The sequence below is a fragment of the Strigops habroptila genome, chromosome 11 (genome assembly GCF_004027225.2).
Source record: "Strigops habroptila isolate Jane chromosome 11, bStrHab1.2.pri, whole genome shotgun sequence".
NCBI lineage: Eukaryota > Metazoa > Chordata > Aves > Psittaciformes > Psittacidae > Strigops > Strigops habroptila.
The window spans coordinates 31,799,377-31,820,084 of record NC_046360.1 but is presented as its reverse complement, the minus strand read 5'-3'; the positions used below and the strand labels follow the sequence as shown (position 1 = coordinate 31,820,084).

At 38.9% G+C, this 20,708-nt stretch overlaps 1 protein-coding gene across 1 annotated transcript in view; it reads left to right on the top strand.

Annotated features, from left to right (window-relative positions):
• TAFA1 (TAFA chemokine like family member 1) overlaps positions 1–20,708 on the top strand; it is a 227,621-nt gene that overhangs the window by 159,100 nt on the left and 47,813 nt on the right. Inside the window, exon 3 of the mRNA XM_030501572.2 lies at positions 15,794–15,934. Coding sequence (XP_030357432.1) covers positions 15,794–15,934 — 141 coding nt within the window. The remainder of the gene's footprint in view (positions 1–15,793; positions 15,935–20,708) is intronic.

The following is a 20,708-nucleotide window of genomic DNA, read 5'->3' as shown; positions in this document are numbered from 1 at the left end:
AAAAAAGCCATAAAACCAAGAGCAGTTGACTGGAAAGCCATATGTTAGATAACTGGCCAGAAGGGAGCAAAGCTATCATCAGTCCATTGTGCTGATGACCATCTGATGAAATTCACAGCATGATAAAAAGAATTTCTTAGCGAGTGAGGGTCAGTGAGTGAGCATCAACAGCTAAGAGCTTGTTTGTCTAGGGCATTGATCAGGGCATATTTTCAATCATCTTAAATATCACCCCTTTTGAAGCAGTCACAATAATTTATTAAGGACACAAAACCTCTAACATAAACAAGGATTAATCTTGGAAGAAAACTAACAGAGACAACAGCTTTGTGCCATTTCTTTTGTTTGTATAATTAATGTTCAACATTAAGTGTTCACTCAGCTGATACATGCATGGTACCAGCAAAGCAAATTCATTCAAACGCAAACAGTTTCTCTTGTATTGTTTTTGTAACTATACGGTACATTTGTTCAGCTCCCTGGTAATACTTTAAGAGCTAATTACTTTGAAAAGTAAACAAGTATGCAAATATACGTCAAGAAGTGCCAATTGGTTGTTTTTGAGGTTTTGGGTTGAAAGAGACCAAAAGGAGAGAACCATGAGCTTGCTGAATTACTGACAGTGCTGTATTTTCTATTGTAGTTCTCTGCAGTAGTTTGTTCTATTGTCAGTCTCTACAATACTTTCTTTATCCAACCTAGTTTAAAAAGAATTGGAGTCAATGCTTCCAAGATCATGCAAATTTTCAGCTGAAACAAGTCAACAAAATAGTGATGGTGGGGAGGAGACCACAAATGCTCAGGAGATTTGATCTGTTTGGAAAGCAGCAAGCAGTGGAATATTAATGCACAAATTGAATAGACCTCACAGGTAGCTCGCCTACATTGGCTGGGGATGGTAGGCTTTTGGTTGCTGCAATGACAACATGAAGGAACAAAGCAGGAAAGATCTGAGGCAACTGCATCCCATTGTGCATCTTTCCTGCCCAGCTTTCTCTTGTGCTGTGCACTGAGCTGAAAAGTCTTGGGATTAAGGATTCCCTTCCTGACTCTGTGCTGCATCTCAGGACCAGGAGCTCAAATGTTACAGGCCAATGTGCTTTCTGCTCCATGACCTCTGCACTGACGCCATTGTCTTCAAGGTAAATGTGCAGGTACTTTCACTTTTCACTTCAGTAGTTGCTAGTTATGCTAGACGTCTTCGTATTCCACTGTGCCAATGAAATATCTGTGCTCACGCACTCCTGCCTGGGTAGAAGAGACGAGGAGCTCATCTTTGCTCCTTGCTGGTCATCATCAGGAGGACAGGAACCACAGTTTCTGGATGCCATGCTGCTGGTACTCCGTGAGGCTATTTCCCAAGCATAACTAGTAAGCGAGAGGACAAAGTTTAAGCCTTCCAGATCTAGCCAGAACCTTAGATTTTTCAATGATATAACTATAGACATAACACTTGGTTATAGACTGGGCAATGTCCAGTAACTCCTCAAAGGCAGATAACAATAACAACAATAATAGTAATAATTACTCATCAGCTTGATATAAGGAAGATCCTGGTTCATGTTTTTAAGGGAGCAGACAGATTATTAAATCCCTCATTCAAATCTTGTTCCCAGCAGCCTCAGCATCCTCTGACATGACAATTATTTAGGACCTAGTGCTATCTCACTGAGCTAGAAAATTTCTAAAAAGACCATCTCCTGGTCTGCGAAAGTCCTTCCATTAGATTTCTTTTCTAGCACAGTTGAGTCACTAGTTTGCCTCTCAGTATGATTCTGTGCTTGCATATCAATCCTTTAAAATGGCCTTTAGTCTAAAATTCTGGTTCCAGTACGGCTGAATACCGTTTATTGACGTAAAGAGAAGTATCCGATCCTGAAAGTATTAACGTACATATTCAGATATTAAAGAGGTGATTTGTCCCACAGGGAATTATACTTTCTAAATAAGAGAAGGGCTATGATGCATGAGGCTGAGAGAAGGTGATTGCAATATCAAAGGAGGAAATGCAATAAATGAACTTTCCAATTATTTCAGTAACTTACCTGCTTGATAGAGTGTGCAGATTACTGCAATTTATTTAGATGAAATTTGTGTAAGCAAAAGTATTTTTCTAGATACACTATGTATCAGAAAAAGAATGTTTTAGATGTTTTCTCTGGATTTCTTTTTCTAGTGATTGAAATAAGAGCCACGTCCTAAAGCTATTATTGTAGCAACATGGATTTTCTGGCTGCATTACTTGTTCACAGATGGTTAGCCTTTGACATGGCAATGAGATTGTTCACTTCTGCAAGATGTTAGCACAGATCAATAAGAAAACTGTCTTACTGAGAAAACACCTGTTTGTCAACCAAGCCTGCCTTAAAGGTATTTCTGATATTACACTGTTGTTTGTTCAGTGGAAAGTCAGTAGTTTCCTGGCTGCAGGGTTTAAATTCCCTTTTTGTTAGTGTGCAGTTTGATAGCAGTAAGGAGAAGAGTACCTTTGGAAAAAAAGGCAAACCCACATCTTTGCAGTGCTGGGTATCTTAGCAGGTTGGGCTTAAAAATGTGTTCCCCTTACCCCTTGTTGGGCCATAGAGGTATTGCAAGTGCTAGTTTAGTTTTCTGTCAAGCAAAAAATCACTTTCACCTTTCAAGTTTTAGAATAACTATTTGGGGGCTGCTTTATCCAGGTTGTGGCTCACAAAAAAACAGGGCCTCTGCCCATTTACTAGTGATATTAAAATATGTGTTTTGACAGATGTCATGGAAGTCCAAAACTCGTAACAAAAAAGATCAGAAAAATTTGAAGGCCAAGGATATACTGTGAGTGGAACTAGAAAAATGTGAACTAATATAGCTGGGGAAAAGAACTATTCAAGTATTAATGCTGGAAAATTGCTAGCTGCTATAGTGGGGATGGAAAAAAATAGGAAAGTGATGGCATTTTCTCCAAGAGCAGAAGGTAATAGTCTCCGTCCTTGTTGAGAGCACTGCTCAAAAGTGCAGAGCACCATTTCAATTAGATATGGCATTCCTCTTCCAGTCTCAGACTGTTGGCTGGATTTTCTATTACATGGCATCTGTCTCTGTTTCTATCTATCCACTGTTTTTCATTCCCTGTCTATCTCCATAGTGCCTGTGTGCCTAAGCAGTAATAGATAAATGCCTGTGTAAAGAAACTGATGCTCAAATATTCTTGAAACTTGATTAACTTGTGTTGGTTTCCTGTGTCTTAGTTAACAGTACTGAAGAGCAGACTAGAGATAAATGCTGGATTGGGAAAACTGGGCAGATTTCCTCTCTTAAATGGAGATAATGACACTCATAATCTTAAGAGCAGAATTTTTATCACTGTTAATAATAATGTTATGGTTATATAGTGGAATTTCAAAAACATCAGTACCAGTTAGGTCGATGATGCAGAGAAGAGCTGTAGACATAATTAAGGTGATGGAGTCAGGCTTACGAAGAAAGATGAAGAGAAGCAGCAAATACACAGCTTGTCTAAGTGGTGATAATGATGATGGGGGATGTGATGACCACCTAAAACATATCTGACATCTGTAAACACAGAATAGGGAATATCTGTGTTCAGTTGGTCATAGCATTACGATTAGGGTTAATGAGGAAAACTGAGCAAAAAAACCACAGGACCTTTTTTTTTTGCTGTTCACCCCAATGGTAGATCACATTAAACGCTAGAATGGTATCTTCAAAGCATCCGCTGTTGCACCAGCATAAGCCCAATTGCTTAAATAATGTGAAAATAAATTGAGAAGATGCTCATGAGTGTGCAGAGGGAAACATTTTAATACTGGGAAAGGATTGGGCAAGATGACCTTTTCTGCTTCTAATTTCCAACACTATTAAAACGAGTTGGCAGAGATGCCCTATTTCTAGTTTGCAGGCATTTCTCTTTTTTTTTCATTTGTAATGAGAACCCAGTTTATATTCCGTATTATCCAAAACTTTCAAGACTGGAAATTCAGGTAGGATTCAGAGTATTAAGGTAGTTTCTCTGGCAGGGCTCACCTGGAGCTGCACACCCTAGATGCACATGAACCCCATGGGATGTCAGTTAAACCTGAGTTATCTGAAGCAAAACATTTGGGGTTGAATGAAATGGTGTTTTTCCAATTAGCTTGAAAATGGACAAGGCTGGACATGCATCAGGACAAGTCTAAGAAGAATCGAGGGAAAGAGAATCACTAGCATGCAGTGCTGCAATTAGCACAGCATCTGCAACATGTCAGACTACCTGTTTCCTTAGGAATTTGCAGTACATGCGTAAGGACACATGCATATATCTTTTTTCTCTTTTCATGATTGCCTTGAAATATATCACTTGGTTTATTTCAGGCTAAAAGGTTTTTAGGGTTTTTTAGTTTGTCTGTTTGGGTTTTTTTTATGTAAGATGTGATCATAAGAGACATAGTTGAAATAATTCCCTATTGCCTTCTCTGTCTTGAAAACTTCAGTTTTCAAGATACTTTCCTCGCTTTGATGAGCATGTGAGTAAGACACAAAGTTTCTTGGCTATAGTACTACATAGGAAAGAAACTGGAAATCATTAGCTGAAAGTAGTTGAGTTATATGAATTATACACCCCCTGAGGCATAGAGATTTTATCTTGAATTTAAATTTTTTGATGCTTGCCAATGAAGTGTCAATGTGTTTCACCAAAGATGTTTTAGGAAAAAAAAAAATCTGTTTAAAAAGCAACTTTTAATTAAAAAAACTGATTCCAAGTTGTCAGAGATACTATTTGGGTGAATACTCATCATTACCAAGGAAAAACAGGAGACAGAAAGCTACGTGCATTTTCTGCCTGGCCTCTTTGGTTCTGCTAACTGCAGAGCTCCCTGCATACTGCTGCTGTTTAACTAATAAAAAAAAAAATTAATATGAATTTCAAGCCAATGCTGTATGTATCACATGTTGCTTTCAGAGGAGGAAATTATTTACTCACTAGACTTCATGTATTTCCACTCAAGTATGTAGCCATTTTTATTCATATTATAAGGGAACAGAGTGAACTGAATTGCACATCTATTCAAAGACACAGTACAAATCTGAACTGGAGACAGATGATCAATTATTAGGAGGTAGTATTGCATTGTGTTGTTCACTAAGAGCTTCAAGAGAGAGAGAAACATTCAATGCAGTAACAAAAAGGGTACTGGAGGCGGAACCAGGATAAATCAGGGTTAGAATTGAATGCTGAGAGCTGGGGCGGAAAGACAGACCAAATCAAGGTGACAGGAAATAAGATACTGCTCATCAACAGAAACAGGGAGGAGAAGGACATCAAAACATGGAGACTCATGGTAAAATTGACAGCTCAAGATAGTGACTGTGGGAAAATGTAGGGGAAAGGAGGTTTGGGGAACGTTTAAAGTAGTTTACAAAAAGACAAGATCAGTCAGACTTGTTTGGTTTGAGATGAATGTTAACAAAACAAAACAAAAAGAAGAAAATAAGTTAGTATGAAATAAAGTACTGCTGCTGTCCTCTGCCTTAAAATTTTGGTGAGCAGGAAGCAACCACCCTCTGCTAAAGCCTCCCCTTGAAGTGGCCACAATGAAGAGTTAAATTTTGAGAACAGTAAGGTTTGAATCCCATGTCATCCTCTGCTTCCTCTCCCTCAGGCATATTTTGGTCCTGACCAGTAGTAAAACAGCTTAATCATGCTTAGATCTGGATGAAATGGATTACTTTGAGAGAGAATTTTTTAACTCATTGATTTATAACCACAGTGTAGTAGTCTGAAAATTAAAATATTGCCGTTCTCATATCCAGTCCGTAACATTTACTAAAGTGTTTGACTGTGCTTAAAGCTAAATGAGGTTCAGTAACGAATGCTATAAATTCCTTAGGCTGGAGACTACCAGGTTCTTCTGCTGTGGATAATGTATGCAGTGTAAAACACTTTCCATGCAAAAAGAACTGATTGCTTCTGTTCCTTCAGTTCTATCCTCTGTCCTTCTGTACCGTTGTACAGTCAGTTCCTGGCAAAGCTATCATTTTCTGCTCAAATGCAGGACCAGCTGCTGGTGGTCACAGTGTGAATGACTCTAGGAATATATGGGGTGGGATAACGTGCATACTTGTCCACAGGAAAATGACAGAGAAATGATTGCTTGACATTGCTTAGCTGCAGCAGAGGATAGAATTTACTGCTGTGGCTCATAGCATCCAGCACCTGTACAGTGACATTTTCCTTCCATATGCTGTAACCTATGGTCATCACTTTGATCCTACCCTAACATCTCAGTTTTACACATTGGCCAAGTCCTTTCAGTCCCTTTCCTCCTTATTATTTTATTTATTGCCATTCTTTGGAAGATTAACGCAGCTTCTGCACTGGTGATAATTCTCTGTATCAGTCTGTCTATAGTATCTCTGCAATCCTAGCTCTTCATCACTGTACATTCTTTATGGATCCCATTACTTTCACCGCCCCTTATCTAACTACTTCGTAAAAACCACCTCACACATTTATAAAGCATGACAAGAGCATTACCATAAACTATGTTACTCTGCTCAGTAAACACATCATAGACTCTCCATAGGCTAATCACCTTAGTGGATAAAACTATCTGGGGATGAATTTATCTGCAGCAATCATATCAAAAGACAAATTGTATAGAACAACATCATTCTGTTTTTCCACAAGAGTTTAAGATCCCTGCATCATTTTGTCTTAACTTACAGCCTGGATTTTAAAGTTGCTTATTGCTCATCGTCTTTGTAATCAGTAGATTAATTTACGAATATTTAACAAAAATCCTAGAAGTATCATGTATCATACGAAACAATAAAGGATGTGTTATAGGTGTAATAAGCAATTTTGGGACTCGTTTGAGGTTGATGGGAAAAGTAATATAGTTTCCTAATTTGGAGAGTAGGCTGAAGATAAAGGCATTTAATGAAAACCACAGGCAGTTTTAGAGCTCCAGAAGCATCAAGGTGTTTGGGGAAAGCCTGTTGGGCAAGAGCGAGACTCTGGCAGGACCAAACAGTGTTCACATGGTTGACATAGAATAATTTCTAAATCCTTTCTTAGTAACTACTTCTCATGCACACTTCTATATTCATTTCTCATCATCAGCTGTGCCTAAATCATATTTCTTATCAGCCTAATTGTTCCATCTGAAAAGAGAGTTATCCTATTTTTCTTTCACTGTGTGTCTTTTCTGAGATTCATTTAACATTCATTCTTTGGATGCCTTTTTCTGGCAGCATTTAGAACGACATTTTGAGGCCCCAAGAACAATATTCTGTACTTCACTCAAATTTTAGGATATTTTCAGCCCTAATTCCACTTTGGATTTTCACTGCACTCTGGCAAAGAACTAGAGATGCCAATATTGGAAATGTTCATTTCTGTTCAGCAGGAGCAATGTTCATTTCTCCACAGCTTTGATACCTAGAAAATTTGTTCTGTGGCAGAATTGTGCAGCTGTAAAGCAATGATCAGAATAGCATAGCAGGTCTCTTTAATCTCTAGCTTATACTGCAGTGTAAGTTATAGGAGGAGCAATGCTTGAATGCAGGCATATTACATCTATTTTGCCCAAGCTGTATTTTTCTTTTTTTTTATCCTCTCTGATATATCAAATATTAAATTTTCCAAACCACCCAAGTGACTAAGGGCAAGATTTCTGAAAAGATACTTCCATATTTTATGCTCAGCCTTACTAGGCCTACATAATTTAGACCAAGAAATCCCATTTACAACTGATATAGACCTTTAGGAGCGTCATATCTCACTGAAAGTCAATGAAATTTGGAGTCATAATGCCTATTACTTTTTGATATGGAACTTATTTCTCAAAAATCACATTTTTTCTCTTCCTGGAATGTTAAAGTCCTGCCTCTTCATATATATCTCTCAATGCTATTCCAGAGCTGTAAATCTCACCAAAACTTCTAATTTCAAACCTCCATTTTTTAAAGTTGCTGCAAGTTGATCTCATTTGAAGTAAAAGAAATCTCATTAAAGGACTGAAGATTCCCACTAAAAGCACATTGGATTCTTGACTGCCTCTTGGGTTGCATATCTGCTTTTTGTAGTTCATCAATACAAGAATCCTAATAGTACCTATTACAATTAACTTTCAATACACCCTGTAAAAAAGCAATCAAACGGACAGAGTATGTGTATGGGTATGTGCAGGCAGCTCTACCCGCCTGCTTTCACTGCTGTCTTGTCAGGAACAGCGTACACGCACAGTAGGTGGGATTTTCTCATAAACTCTGTCATTTTTGTGTATGTGTATACTGTACACGTACACAAAATCATAATTAAAACTACCCGTAACTCTGCTTCAATAGCAGCTAGAAGCAAATTCCTCATCAGCATTCCTCTCCAGCCACTCTTGCCCTGGTGTCCTCTTGAATACCTCAGCCGACACTGGTTATTGCACTGCCATTTGAGATGCAATGTGCCGGAGGCAGTAGCTGCTAGAAGGCTGGCTTGTTTTTCTGGGTACCATTTTTCCTTTGATTCATCTTTAAGAGAGTTTTTTTTTTTTCTTTAATATGCATAAGAATAAGGTCCTGTGCAAATTTCTCAGGAGATCAATTTGCAAGGCTCTTTAGCAGAAAGACCTATTCTCTAGTGTGTTTATTGGTTTGATATGGAAATCCATAAGCCTGCCCTAGATCCACCCACATCTCATACACTGGTGTGCTCTGGGTTTTCTTTGTGAATTCAAGAGTAGAATCCGTACCATTTCTCCTTTACAAAAAAACCCCAAAACTTATTTTTAATTTCTGTGAATAAACCAGTTCTTGAGTATCAGAGTCTATTCTGCGTGTAAGCGTAAGAATCTTTAAATCCCTCAGATAAAAAGCCTCCTGTGGCTGATGGCAGAGACCATTAGTAGAAAACTGTAAAAGACTACAAATCCATGTGCTAATTAGAGCTTTGCATATCGCTGCTTCCCCTATTATACTGAATGGAAAATAAAATACAAATGAAGAAGAAAAGAGAGTTAGTATTCAAATAAAATATTAACATTCTGCTGAACAAAAATATTATTTTCCTCTAGAAATTCTTTTGTTACCTATTTTTGTAGAAAAGTTTAATTTCATGGAAATGGCCTTTTGTGTTGAAACCACTCTTAGAAAATTAGCTTATAGCACCATAAGTAACCAGAGATGCCTGTGCTGAATGCTTGTTGCTTATGAATTCAGACTCCAGAATCTATCAAAACTTTGGATTGTATGAAATGAATTACCAGGTGTATCTGACCTGCTTTGTCGAGCAGTTCTTCTCCAGAAGAACTTTGACCATGTGCAACACAAACCAAGACAATAACATTGCTCAAAATAGGGTCATTGTATTAGCGATACAGGAACTGGGGCCTGAACTGGAATGTTGCACCACCCACCAGGGAAGAGTTCTGTGAGCTCTCAACTGAGCTGTGACCTCCATCAGTACTCTTTTAAGTTACCCAGACATCAGAAGAAGCTCAACAGGACTTTTTAACCACAAGGTGCAAATCCACAGGAAACTAAATTTTGCTAGGCACACTCCTTATGGAACTACTTGTTCTCGTCTTTTGTAAACAAATACTATTTTCTTCAGAGGAGGGGACTCTGTCTCCACAGAACCCTTTCATACCAACAACATTTGAGGAAACAATATCCCAATCTATCCTCAACTTAATGACCCACAGCGGGAATCAGTTGTGTTGGTGTTGTCGCATAGATTCTTCACAAACTCAAAATAATATATATCCCACATAATGAACAATGAAAACACTGAATATTAATGAAAATATAAATAATAATAAATTTAGGAAACAGACGACCACTGCAGTCTACTCTGATTCACTGGGAAAAAAAATCTGGGATATAGCCAGGATGCTTGCAGAGCCCACTGTTACTGTAAGTCCATATATAATAACTAGCCCATTAATCTATTTGTATCAGTTATCATAATGGAAAAGAATTAAGTATGGCTTAATGCTAACTTTTAATCCTTGGGTCCATTTTTTGATAGTACCTTTTAGTCCAGGGGCCAAATTCTGCTGGTAACTTCATTGGAACCAACAGCACTCTGGCAGCCTTAACCTTACAAAAATGAGTAAAAACCCTAAGCCCTGTTTGATTGCTGTGCAACCATTGTCACCCTGTGTACAGAAATGCATCCTGTAAGCTTGATCCTTCTCCTTCTGGAGCAGATACAGAATGTCAGTGGGTTAGATGTCAAACAAAAATTGGAGTGTAATTGCACTGTGATTATGAGGAGTCTTTTATTTTTTCACTTATGAAGTGGCTCGTGGAGTAACGTAGGACTTTGTGTTTCCATCTGTTACATATTCCCGTCAGAAGCAAAAATGTTATTTTGTAAGTAACGTAGTAGTGGCTTATTATTTCTTAAAGTAAAGTATAGTATTTTCCCCTGAGCACAATGTAGTCTGTAGTTCTGGCACATTAGCTGGCATAAACATTTTGATTAAAGCTTATGAATGTATTAATTACACCTGGGAAGTTTCCAAAGCTTATTCAAACTGCAAAGTCTTCAAACTGCAGCCCCCAAATCTGAAGTCTTTTTAGTAAATGTAAAAATGGCTATCACAAGGTTGCCTTTTCTTTCTCTAGGATGTTTGTATACGGACATGAGGTGGCAAGGATGCAGTTTTTTTCACCTATTTGTTTCTGTAAGCATGATTTCAGAAAGTCTTCATGTGTGAAGAATTTTTACTGTCATGTTGTTAAACATTTGCTTGAAGTCTAAAGAACTTCAATTCTGTTTAAAGTTTTCTCTGATCTCCTGAGTCTAGCAACATCTGCATATACTTAAGCATTTATCAGAATAACATATGGGTATGCAACCCTAAACAGGATAACAACACTGGAACATTGACTCTCCAGTAATGTATAAAGCTGTATAAATAAATAGAGCTATCAAAACTAGTAATAGTCCTAATGAACTGCCTGTAAATGGTGATAAAATAGTAAATGGTGATAAAATTGGTCCATATGATTTCCTTTGCTTGTGTTCCCGTGGTGGATTGCTTATGGTGTAACAGGGGGCAGAATCTGACCAGCAAATCTTACAAAGTTTTTTGGGTACCACTATTTTTTTGCAAGAAATACAAACAAGTTCTTACAACAACCTTCAACTGGATTAGGTTGTGTGGTGCACTGACAATGAGATAGAAACAAATGTAGAGGATCTGAGTTCTAAAATCACTGGGCATATGACCCCCAAAAGAAAGGCATCTCTTATCTATCAGCCGTCTGTGCCTCTGCCAAACAACCCAAGAAGTCTCACCTAAGCGGTGCTTTGCTCATGCATTCATGCACGCATGCATTCATTATGACTGACCTGCCCTAGGAAGGTCCATTAAGTGAAACTCATTTCAGGCACAGATGGTCCTGAATAGCTTAATGTCTGTCTGGTGGCCAGAATAAGTGAATTCTTGATGGCCTTAGACTTCTGATCACATACATGCAGCCAAGGAGGAAATGAAAACATGTTTATCATTTTGATAAACAACCTCTCTCATTGCTGCAGGATGCTCCATGTAACTCAGCAGAGTCAAATACTATTAAATTGTCATCACTGTCAAAGAGAGAACGTATAAGTTTTGCTACCTGAGTCATAGTTAATGACTTCCACAATGTATAACACAAATCAGTACTGCTGTTTGCCTTTTTTATGTTTGTTTACCGATAAGTTCAGTCTTGGCTAGAATACAGAGGCGAGTTATAATTTTGAAGTGCGAAATATGCTTTTATTATTAACTCTCAGCTAGAGATATAAAAAAAAAAGAGATGACTGGAAGATGGCTTTTTGGCTTCTGTCTGGCACACACTCAGACCGTATAGGTGATTAGATATTTTAAATCACAGCCACCCACAGTAGGCTTATACTTGCGATAAAATATCTCACTCTGCAGTGTGTTAAGCTCCAGGTGGCTTTATAACATAGACAAAAATGAACATAATTTCTGGAGTTTAGTCTCCTTCAATTAGAGTTAAACAATTTGGAGGAGTAACAAACAGTTGTCCCCGTTTTACAGTGAGAATGATATATTATTTCTGCAGTTTCATATTTTAAGGCTATGCAGAACAAAGACTTCTGGAAAGCTAGAAGACATGAACAAAGTTGGAATGCCACAAATGCCATCTTGAACAGCCCAGCATTCTTCCCAGCAGCCAATTCTGTCCCTCTTGCTTTGATAGGCATGACATTTCCTTCAGGCAAAGTTGAGAGCATCCTGTGAACTGAGTGCTCAGAAACGATCAGCTGTTCTTATTATCAGGTCCTGGTAATGTTTGGTGTGAAGAAGATATAAATTATGTTAGGGCATTTTCATTCATCTCTGAAGCTTCTTGAAGAAAGAGCAAAGCTGTTCCTGATTTGCAAGTTCCTATTCCATTTCCTATCTCTTTTGGATTTTCTTGGGGCAGCAAGGAATTAAGAAAACATAAGCTGTTTTTCTTGCCAGGTGGATAAAGAAGCCACTTCATGAAATGTAACTGTCAACAAAACATTCAGAAGACACTTGCTTGGAGGATTTTAGAGCCCTTTCTTCTCGTTTTAAGATTAATGGTAAATCCCCTATTGACTTGAATGAGTTAGATGAGGCTGTTATTGTGGAAACAAAGCCAGAAGCTTCCTTAGCTCAATAGACCATAAACTTCAAAAAAAGATATTTCTAGGTTTGGTGACGATTCAAACTTTTGCTGCACTCACAGCCTATCAGGTCAATAGTTCATAGTTCTTCAGGGCTACCAGCACTGTAACATCTCACCTGGTCTTCCCATAATCTAGAATCACTGCGAAAAAAATCACTGGCTCAGGAGCAGAAGCCCTCAGATATTGGTATTGCAGCATTTCTTGGTGCCCTCCTACTCACCCCACCCCCCCCCAAATTATAGGAAATAACTAAAAACCACAGAATAAAAAGGTACTTCACATATATATATCCGAATATGTTGAATCTTTTTTCAGTGGAAACTGAAGATTGATTCACATTCCCCTCCCTGCTCTAACTTGTTTCCTCATTTGTAGAGCTGAAATAGAAATTTAAGTTGAAAACACAACCTTACCCCCCAATATATTTCTGATATATATGTATATTTCTGTGGATAGCATAATCAAGAGCATGTTTTTTGAATGACTTTTTTTCCTACTCTCACTGTTTCCATTTGTATTTGTCTGGATACCTCTATCTATGCCCATTTTGTATATGGCTTTTAAAAAGCCTAATGTGTATATGCATGGTTGGTACAATAGATACCAGCAAAACACATTGCATGCAATGCTATCCAGTAGTCATTCATGGGCTAATGAAAAAGCCTGATCGTGCATATCACATTTTCCGGGAAAACTGTGTGCATAACATTCAGAACTTTCTCCATGTGAGATGGATTTTTTACTTCTGTGTCAGCATTGGGAAGGATCTTTTTATTATTGTTATTATTATTTGGATTACAGTTATAGCTCATGCAGATAAAAGTTCCAATTAATGTATTTAACTGTCTAGCAGTAAAAGAAGTGTTTTTTCATTGCTTTTATTGTTTCAATGTTTTCCACTCCTAAACAACTATGCACTTAAATTCTTTGTTGCTGCAGCACCTTGAGCTTCCACGTAACAACTAAAGGTGTTATAAAGCTCATCCACCACAACCCATTATTTCGCATAGTTAACCAAATAAGCAAGAGTAACTGATGTGTTTATTAGTACTCATACAGTAAATTAATAGAGAAAATTAAACATTTAGCTTATTCACAGATATTTACCACGCAGTCTATGTAGTCTAAAATTAGAAATGCTTATTACTGCGTACATTATCTTTATTGTTGAGGTTACAATCAATAAAATCACAAATCTTTCTTCTCTTAGGGCATGACCATAAGATGAATTAAACCAGTGAGAACACTTTCCTTGCTTTCAATATGATTTGAATGGGGGAACAGGGATTTTATCTGAGGAATTACTTCACAGAAAAATACAAGCATTTGGGGCTGAGCTGGTTATCACAATTCCTCTTACTCCTAAGAGACACTTAAAAGACCGTTTGTCAGATGATGGCTTTCTGAATTGTTGGGATCTCTCTTCTGTGTCACCCATTGGCTTTCAAAAAGCTTGTGTCAGCAGGTTGAATGCACCTAATAACTAATACATGAAGCAGCATTTCTCTCCAGACGAGTTAAATATTTACTGCAGAATTGGTCTTGTCTCATGCTTGCAAACTCATCAGTGCTTAACCCCATGACCACGCCACCTAAGCTCGTTTACCCTAATGGAAGTTCACAGGCTTTCATCTACTGACTCACCCTGGAAGGTCAGTGGTTTGAAAGTTTAATATTCTAAATCATTTCCACACTTTATGGAGTTCCTGTTTATTGGTAGTTGAATGCTTAATACTGTGAGTACAACTTACGGCACACCACCGTATGACCTTAGCTACATATAGCCAAGGGAGATTCTCCCTGTCCATCTACCCCAGTGCTTCACAAATGTCACAAATGTCACATTTGTAGAATCACCAGTTAACAGGACTTGCTTCTGAGCAGGGAGATGCCACTGGACTGCCAGACCTTTTCCAGCATCCCTCGTTCACAGTCATATGATTATCAACGTCTCCACACTGCTTATTCTCCAACCTGGCTGCAGGGTTAGGGTAGCATTCAAGAGGTCTCCAGGTTGTTTCAAAAAAAGTGAAAGCCAAAGACAGGAATAACGCTTTTTATGCTATAGTAAAAGCAATGTACAGTTAACATTTCATAGTGGCATAAAGAAAACCTTCTTACACATTGTGTTCTTCAGTAGGCTGTACGTGACGTTTTGTACTAAGTTTAAACAAATCCTGCCAAATTTATGCTGCAGTTTCATAAAGTAGCCAAATATCTGTGGGGAACAGACTAGCATTATAAATACTTGGTGATTATGAGCTGAATACAATTTGAACGGAGGAACTGGAAAATTACTTGGGCCGTGCATTAGCCCACTGTGGCATCTCATCTCCTTGCCCTGCGCTGCTAAGGTGAATGGAAATAATACACTTGACACTTTGTTTCTGTGTATAGCATATGCCACAAACATCAAGTATTCATAAACCCTATGCCACTGTCTATCTGTCTATCGCTCCTTTGTGTTCTCCACCTAATCAAACTATGGCAAATGTTCATAAAGAACAAATACAGACAAATTAAGCCTGGTGATCTTACACACAATGGGAATGTTTCCTGCCTTAAAACTGCCAATTTAGTGAGTGGGGTAGCAAAGCGAAGTGTTGTTGGATCATCCTGTAATTCAGAGAGGCTGATTGTCATTCCCTAAGGGCTGAGTACTGGCATAGAATCAAATATTTGGAATAAAATCTCATTTTTACATGGATTCCTTAGCCTCTGTCCTTGTACAATAGAATATTTGGGGGAAGAGGCCTCCAATATTACAAGCATAAAATCAGCCAACAGTTGTTGCATGTTTTCTGTAATATGTTACTTACATTTCCTCAGGCCCAAACTTTGACACAGTCATTTTTAGGCCAAAAATTCTGCTGATGCCAGAGAAGATTCTAATATAAGACAGGCAAGCTACAGCTACTGTAGAGAGACATTTATCTACATTTCCTATTAAAACTGCACCTGGCTTATGTAGGAGCACACATAATGGGAAAAATAACATTGTAATCCCACCTGTATAGAAGCCGTGCAGACAAAGATAGGAGCATACCTGGGTGCTTTGATTAGCCACTGCTACTCTTCCTAATCAGAGTGTCAATATTGTCTTCTTTTTTTTCTTTTTTTCCTTTTTTTCTTTTTTTTTGCCAGAAGGAGGAACGTGTGAAGTTATAGCAGCACACAGATGCTGTAATAAGAATCGAATTGAGGAAAGATCACAAACAGTAAAATGCTCCTGTCTACCTGGGAAAGTGGCTGGGACTACAAGAAACAGACCTTCCTGTGTCGATGGCAAGTAGCTCCTCCTGTATATATGTCTCTGTTTGTGTACTGTTCGGTAAATAGCTTTAAGTCTATAGCTTATGCATAGGAACTTTGTTGTGTTTTCTGTTTAACATAACAGAAAAATACTATAAGCATAAGCATACATTTACACCTCCTTGTCTGCTACTTTAGTGCATGGTTCTGCACACATGGGTCATGTTAACATTCACTCAAAAAGTGAGACTATAGCATTCAGTACAGGCACTTAGATAAGTATAGCAGATTCTATGGCAAGATCAAGCCCTTAAGAAATAACTAGACACAATTACCCCTTGCATCACTTCACAGGGTTGCCCCTCGTGCCACGGTAGTTTTGGTTCATAAATATTTCAAAGGACAACAGCCATTCTTTTTGATTTAACCAGACATTTGAAAAGTCAGTGGCAAAAAAAAAAAGATAAGTAAATCCTGTGGTCTTGCCCTGTAACAAATACGACAGAAAGCTAGGAGAAAAGAAATCTTTGTCTTTTGAAATCACTGGTGCTGTTGCTTGTCATGGGAATTGTTTGGGTTTTTTTTTTTTCTGAAGGAAAATCACCGTGTTATTTGTGCCTGGGTTTCATATCAGGTCTAGCTCCATGGGGTGTATTCCTCTCTGGGGCTCCCCTGCCACTGTTGCGAAGTAAAACCATGCAGCAGTCAGGGAGAGAGCCGCAGCTTGGAAGCTCTTAACAAAATATAGATCGCATAAAGAAGGCTGGGAGTAAAAGGTACTAATCCCATTAGTTACCCTTCCCAAACAAGCTGCTCCATGTTGCAGAATCCCTCTGTGCAGCAGCTTTGTGAAATGAGTATCTCATAAAAATTCCTCGCTGTCCTTTATGGTAAATGTCTGCTGCTGTTGTTTATATCACCCCACTAGCCAAAGGTGCTTCAAAGAGACAGGTTTTGTTCTGGCTAGAATCGAGGTGGGCTCTGCCCTGGACTCTCTTCATTCTTCCCATTTCTGGATTTCCAGGGGTGGTGGTATAGCTGGGGGTTTTGGAAGCAGCCAAGCTTTTCTCTTCAGGGCTGTCTCTTGGTATTCAGCTTCCCTGCAAGGGAGAGAGAGGGGGCAGCTCTACAAGCAAACATTGGGAAATTTCTTTCTTCTTTCTTTCCTCAATCACATGCTGAAAAGGCACTAGCAAGGTAGCAGGGAATGGTCCAGTTGTAGCCCAATGTGGGGCAGGAGTACTGGTGGGTGGAGGATTGTATAAACAAAGCTCCGAGGCTTGCACATTCAACACCAAAAAGACGAGAGATTGGAGGTGCCTTGGAGGGACGAGAACTTCGTGTTTTCTCAGCAAGTATTTGTGGTGTGTGTGTATCTGGTTTACATATTAAAGACAGAATGAAAATGCTTTATTATTTCAAAAAGGCTTTCAAATTTTTAAATCATGGTGCAATATTTCATACCTTGTTACACTGGGAATGCAATACAGCTTCTGAACTTGTGACTAGAAACACGCTATGAATGCATCTATAAATGATTGCACTTTAATCCACATTCTGTCATTCTGTTATTGCTTGATTACCGTGATAAAAATAAGCTTTTCTTTTTCTGTTAAGCGCACTCATAAAACCACAGGTGAAACCTGCAGCTGGTCTTAACCAAAGCTCAGCTGTACAAGCCTTGAAGAATTTCATGTTCTTCAGCAGGTCATGAAAAACAGAGGCACTGGGTAGAGCAGAGAGACACCGTTAATTCAGATCTCATAATTCTGCTCAGAGAAGGGGAGCTCAAAGTATGCTGTGTTAAGAAAAAAAGTTGGGTGCAGGTGTGGACTGGAGCCTAATTGCTCTGTCAGGATTACAATGAAAAGAAATGTTATTGTGTGGAATTTTGAAAGGAGTAGGGATAAAACAATGGCTAATATAAAGCTAGTCCCATTGAAGTCATTGGTAAGATTCACAGTGACTTCAAAGACAGCAAATGTGAACTACAAAGGAATGTCTTCTGCTTTCAAGTTTAGTTGTTGTAGTCAGCCCATAGCTTCTTTTGTAGATGGCTGGTGCACGGTTCAGAAGTCCAATATGCAGTTTGTAAAAATTAATAAAGGGGCATTTTTTTCTGCTTTTGTTTTATCCCAGACTTTGCTTTGTGACTTTGACATACTGACCTGTTTCAAGTCAAAACTTTGACCTATTTAGTAGTTCTGTTCTTGCTAAAACTCCCAAAACCTCCCATGGGTGTCCCATTAACATCAGTATTTTAACTCACACAAAGATTTGGTATTTGCTGTTTCTTTTGTACATGGGGACATTTCAAATTGCCATCTATGACTTTTTACCTCCTTTACCTACCATATTGAATGGATTAAGACCATTTAATCTCACACTGGGTTTTACACTGTGTATGATTTCAAGCCATAATCTGTTACTAAGAAAGCTTGCTTGGGTCCATTAATTAAAAATCCATGGGTGTTCAGGTACAGCAGTAGACCCCCACCTGAACAGACTGATCATCTTTGAGAGATGACAATGAGTGGGAGATCCCATGTTAGCAGTTTGACTCCCATCTGTGGTTGATTATTACCTTGAGCCATCTCCACCTACAGATGATGGCTGCTTAGTAGTGTGTATAAAACAAGCTGAACCTCAGTCTTGCCCTGTTTATACCATTGACCAAACTGAGACTTAATGGGATCAGAATCAAACTTTTGGTTTCTCAGTCTAATTTCAGCAGCAAAATACCTCATCAGGGCTGGTGCTTTGACAGTTTGAGTTCATGTTACAGAGGAGGGGTCGCATTGCCTTCCACTCCTACCAGCTATTGCTCCAGGACACAGCTGGGCTGTGTGGGTGACACTGTGTGGAGAGCTGGCTTTGTTTTCTATTTAATAGAGAATACAATTATACGTAGGAGTCAGCTTAACCTTTTAAATAAGTATCAGGAGTGATAAATGGTCCTTTTGTCCTCTTGCTGTGAGATCACATCACGGGTAGCACACCACAGGACACCATAGTACACAGAACTAATGTATGCAGCCCTCCTCCTGAATGAGCTGACATTCAGGCTGAGTATGTGTTTTTGTACTATGAAAACTATGAAGTGCAGGAAGTTGCCATGTATTACCAAGCATCACTTCCTCCTAAGTCCAGCAAGCTTGAAAAAGTATAGTGAGGCCAGGCTGTGGCAGCCTCAGAAGTTATAAATTATTCCTTTCTACTCATTCAGTAGACACTCTCCTAAAACCTGCCTCAGTCACCAATGAATTATGTAGTAGCAACAGTGAAAGCAAACAAAAGCCAAATCTTATCATGGAACAGAGATGCCAGTTTCTGTTTCTTTGCCTCTTGTGTTGCACATTTACTTTCATGATTCCCTTCACTACTTCAAGGTCTTTTGGTTTGGTTTTTTTTTGAAGGATGGTTTTGAATAGTCCCTTCCCTTCCTACAATTTATCTTGCATGCCACTTGGCAGTAGCACATACCATGGGCATCAGTCTGTTCAACTTTGTGTCATGGCTGTTATTATTTTCTCCATTTGTCCAAATACATCTCCAGAGCAAGTCCAAATGGATGTGTGCTACAGCAGCTTGGGAGCGTCCCTTTTTCTGGGGAAAGCAATGTCGAGCATGTCTAGGGAGTCCCCAGCCCTCTGCCCTCAGAGCACAGGGGACCTGTACAGCTCAAAGTGTTACTAACCTACCCCACAGTGATGCTGTTGGACACAGCATGTGCACTGGCTGTCTGAAGGTACCACATCAACTCCTGATCTAATACCCTGCCCACACACTTCAGAGACAGTTGGGACCAGCAAAGGGCTTGAATTTGCAGCTCAGACTAGTGCGCAGACCCCTCTAGCTTCACGCTTAGATGGACCCGCTCTCTCTCATTTTCCCGTTACTGCAGGTGCTTTTGTGCGACATACAGGCTGTTTCTGCAAGGGTTTCTTAGCCATACTTCTGAAATCACACCTTCCCTCTCCACTGTTCTTACAAACAGCTTGTCTCCATCGTTTCAAAAGCCCATGAATTTTCCTCCTCCTGCAATAAGACCTGTGGGTCTACGAGGGCATTCAGGTGTCAACACAAATAGCTGGGATTTGTCCCCTTGCTAGCAGTTGCATGGCTAGTACAATTTATCCTGTGGGTTGAGGTTCTATTCCTTTGTTAACTGCTTTCTTATTTTGGTACTGTGGTTATCTAAGAGAGATGTTCCCAGTAATGTCCTTTGCTTCTTTACAGCAATGCTTCTTGCATCTTCCTGGTAGAGTCAGTGTGCACATGACAATTGTCCTCTCAGGTGTCAAGCCCACATCCTTTAGAAAGTCTGTTTGCCTTCGTACATAAGGATCAGTTGCTGGCTCCAAAATTGCAGTTGTTTTTTCTTAAGTTAATTTGCTATTATTCCACATAAAACTAAAACAAACACAACCCCTTCATATATTTCTCTTTTTTAAATAGATATTTGTCTTTTTTAGAATTTTTCACCATTCCCAGTACCTCTTTTACCTTAAGTGGGACAAAGATTTCTTCTATTGCTCATCTTATTCATTACTTCATCTCACTGGTACAGAACAACAAAATGAAATTAATCCAGTATTTCCCTTTCTCCCAAACTATCTTTGGATAACATCACATTTCAAATCATACAATCGTAGCATCATTTAGGTTGGAAAAGACCTTTAAGATCATCAAGTCCAACCATTAACCTAGCACTGCAAAATCCACCACTAAACCATGTCCCTAAGTGCCACATCTACATGTCTTTTAAATACCTCTAGGAATGGTGAGGTAAGCCTGTTCCAGTGCT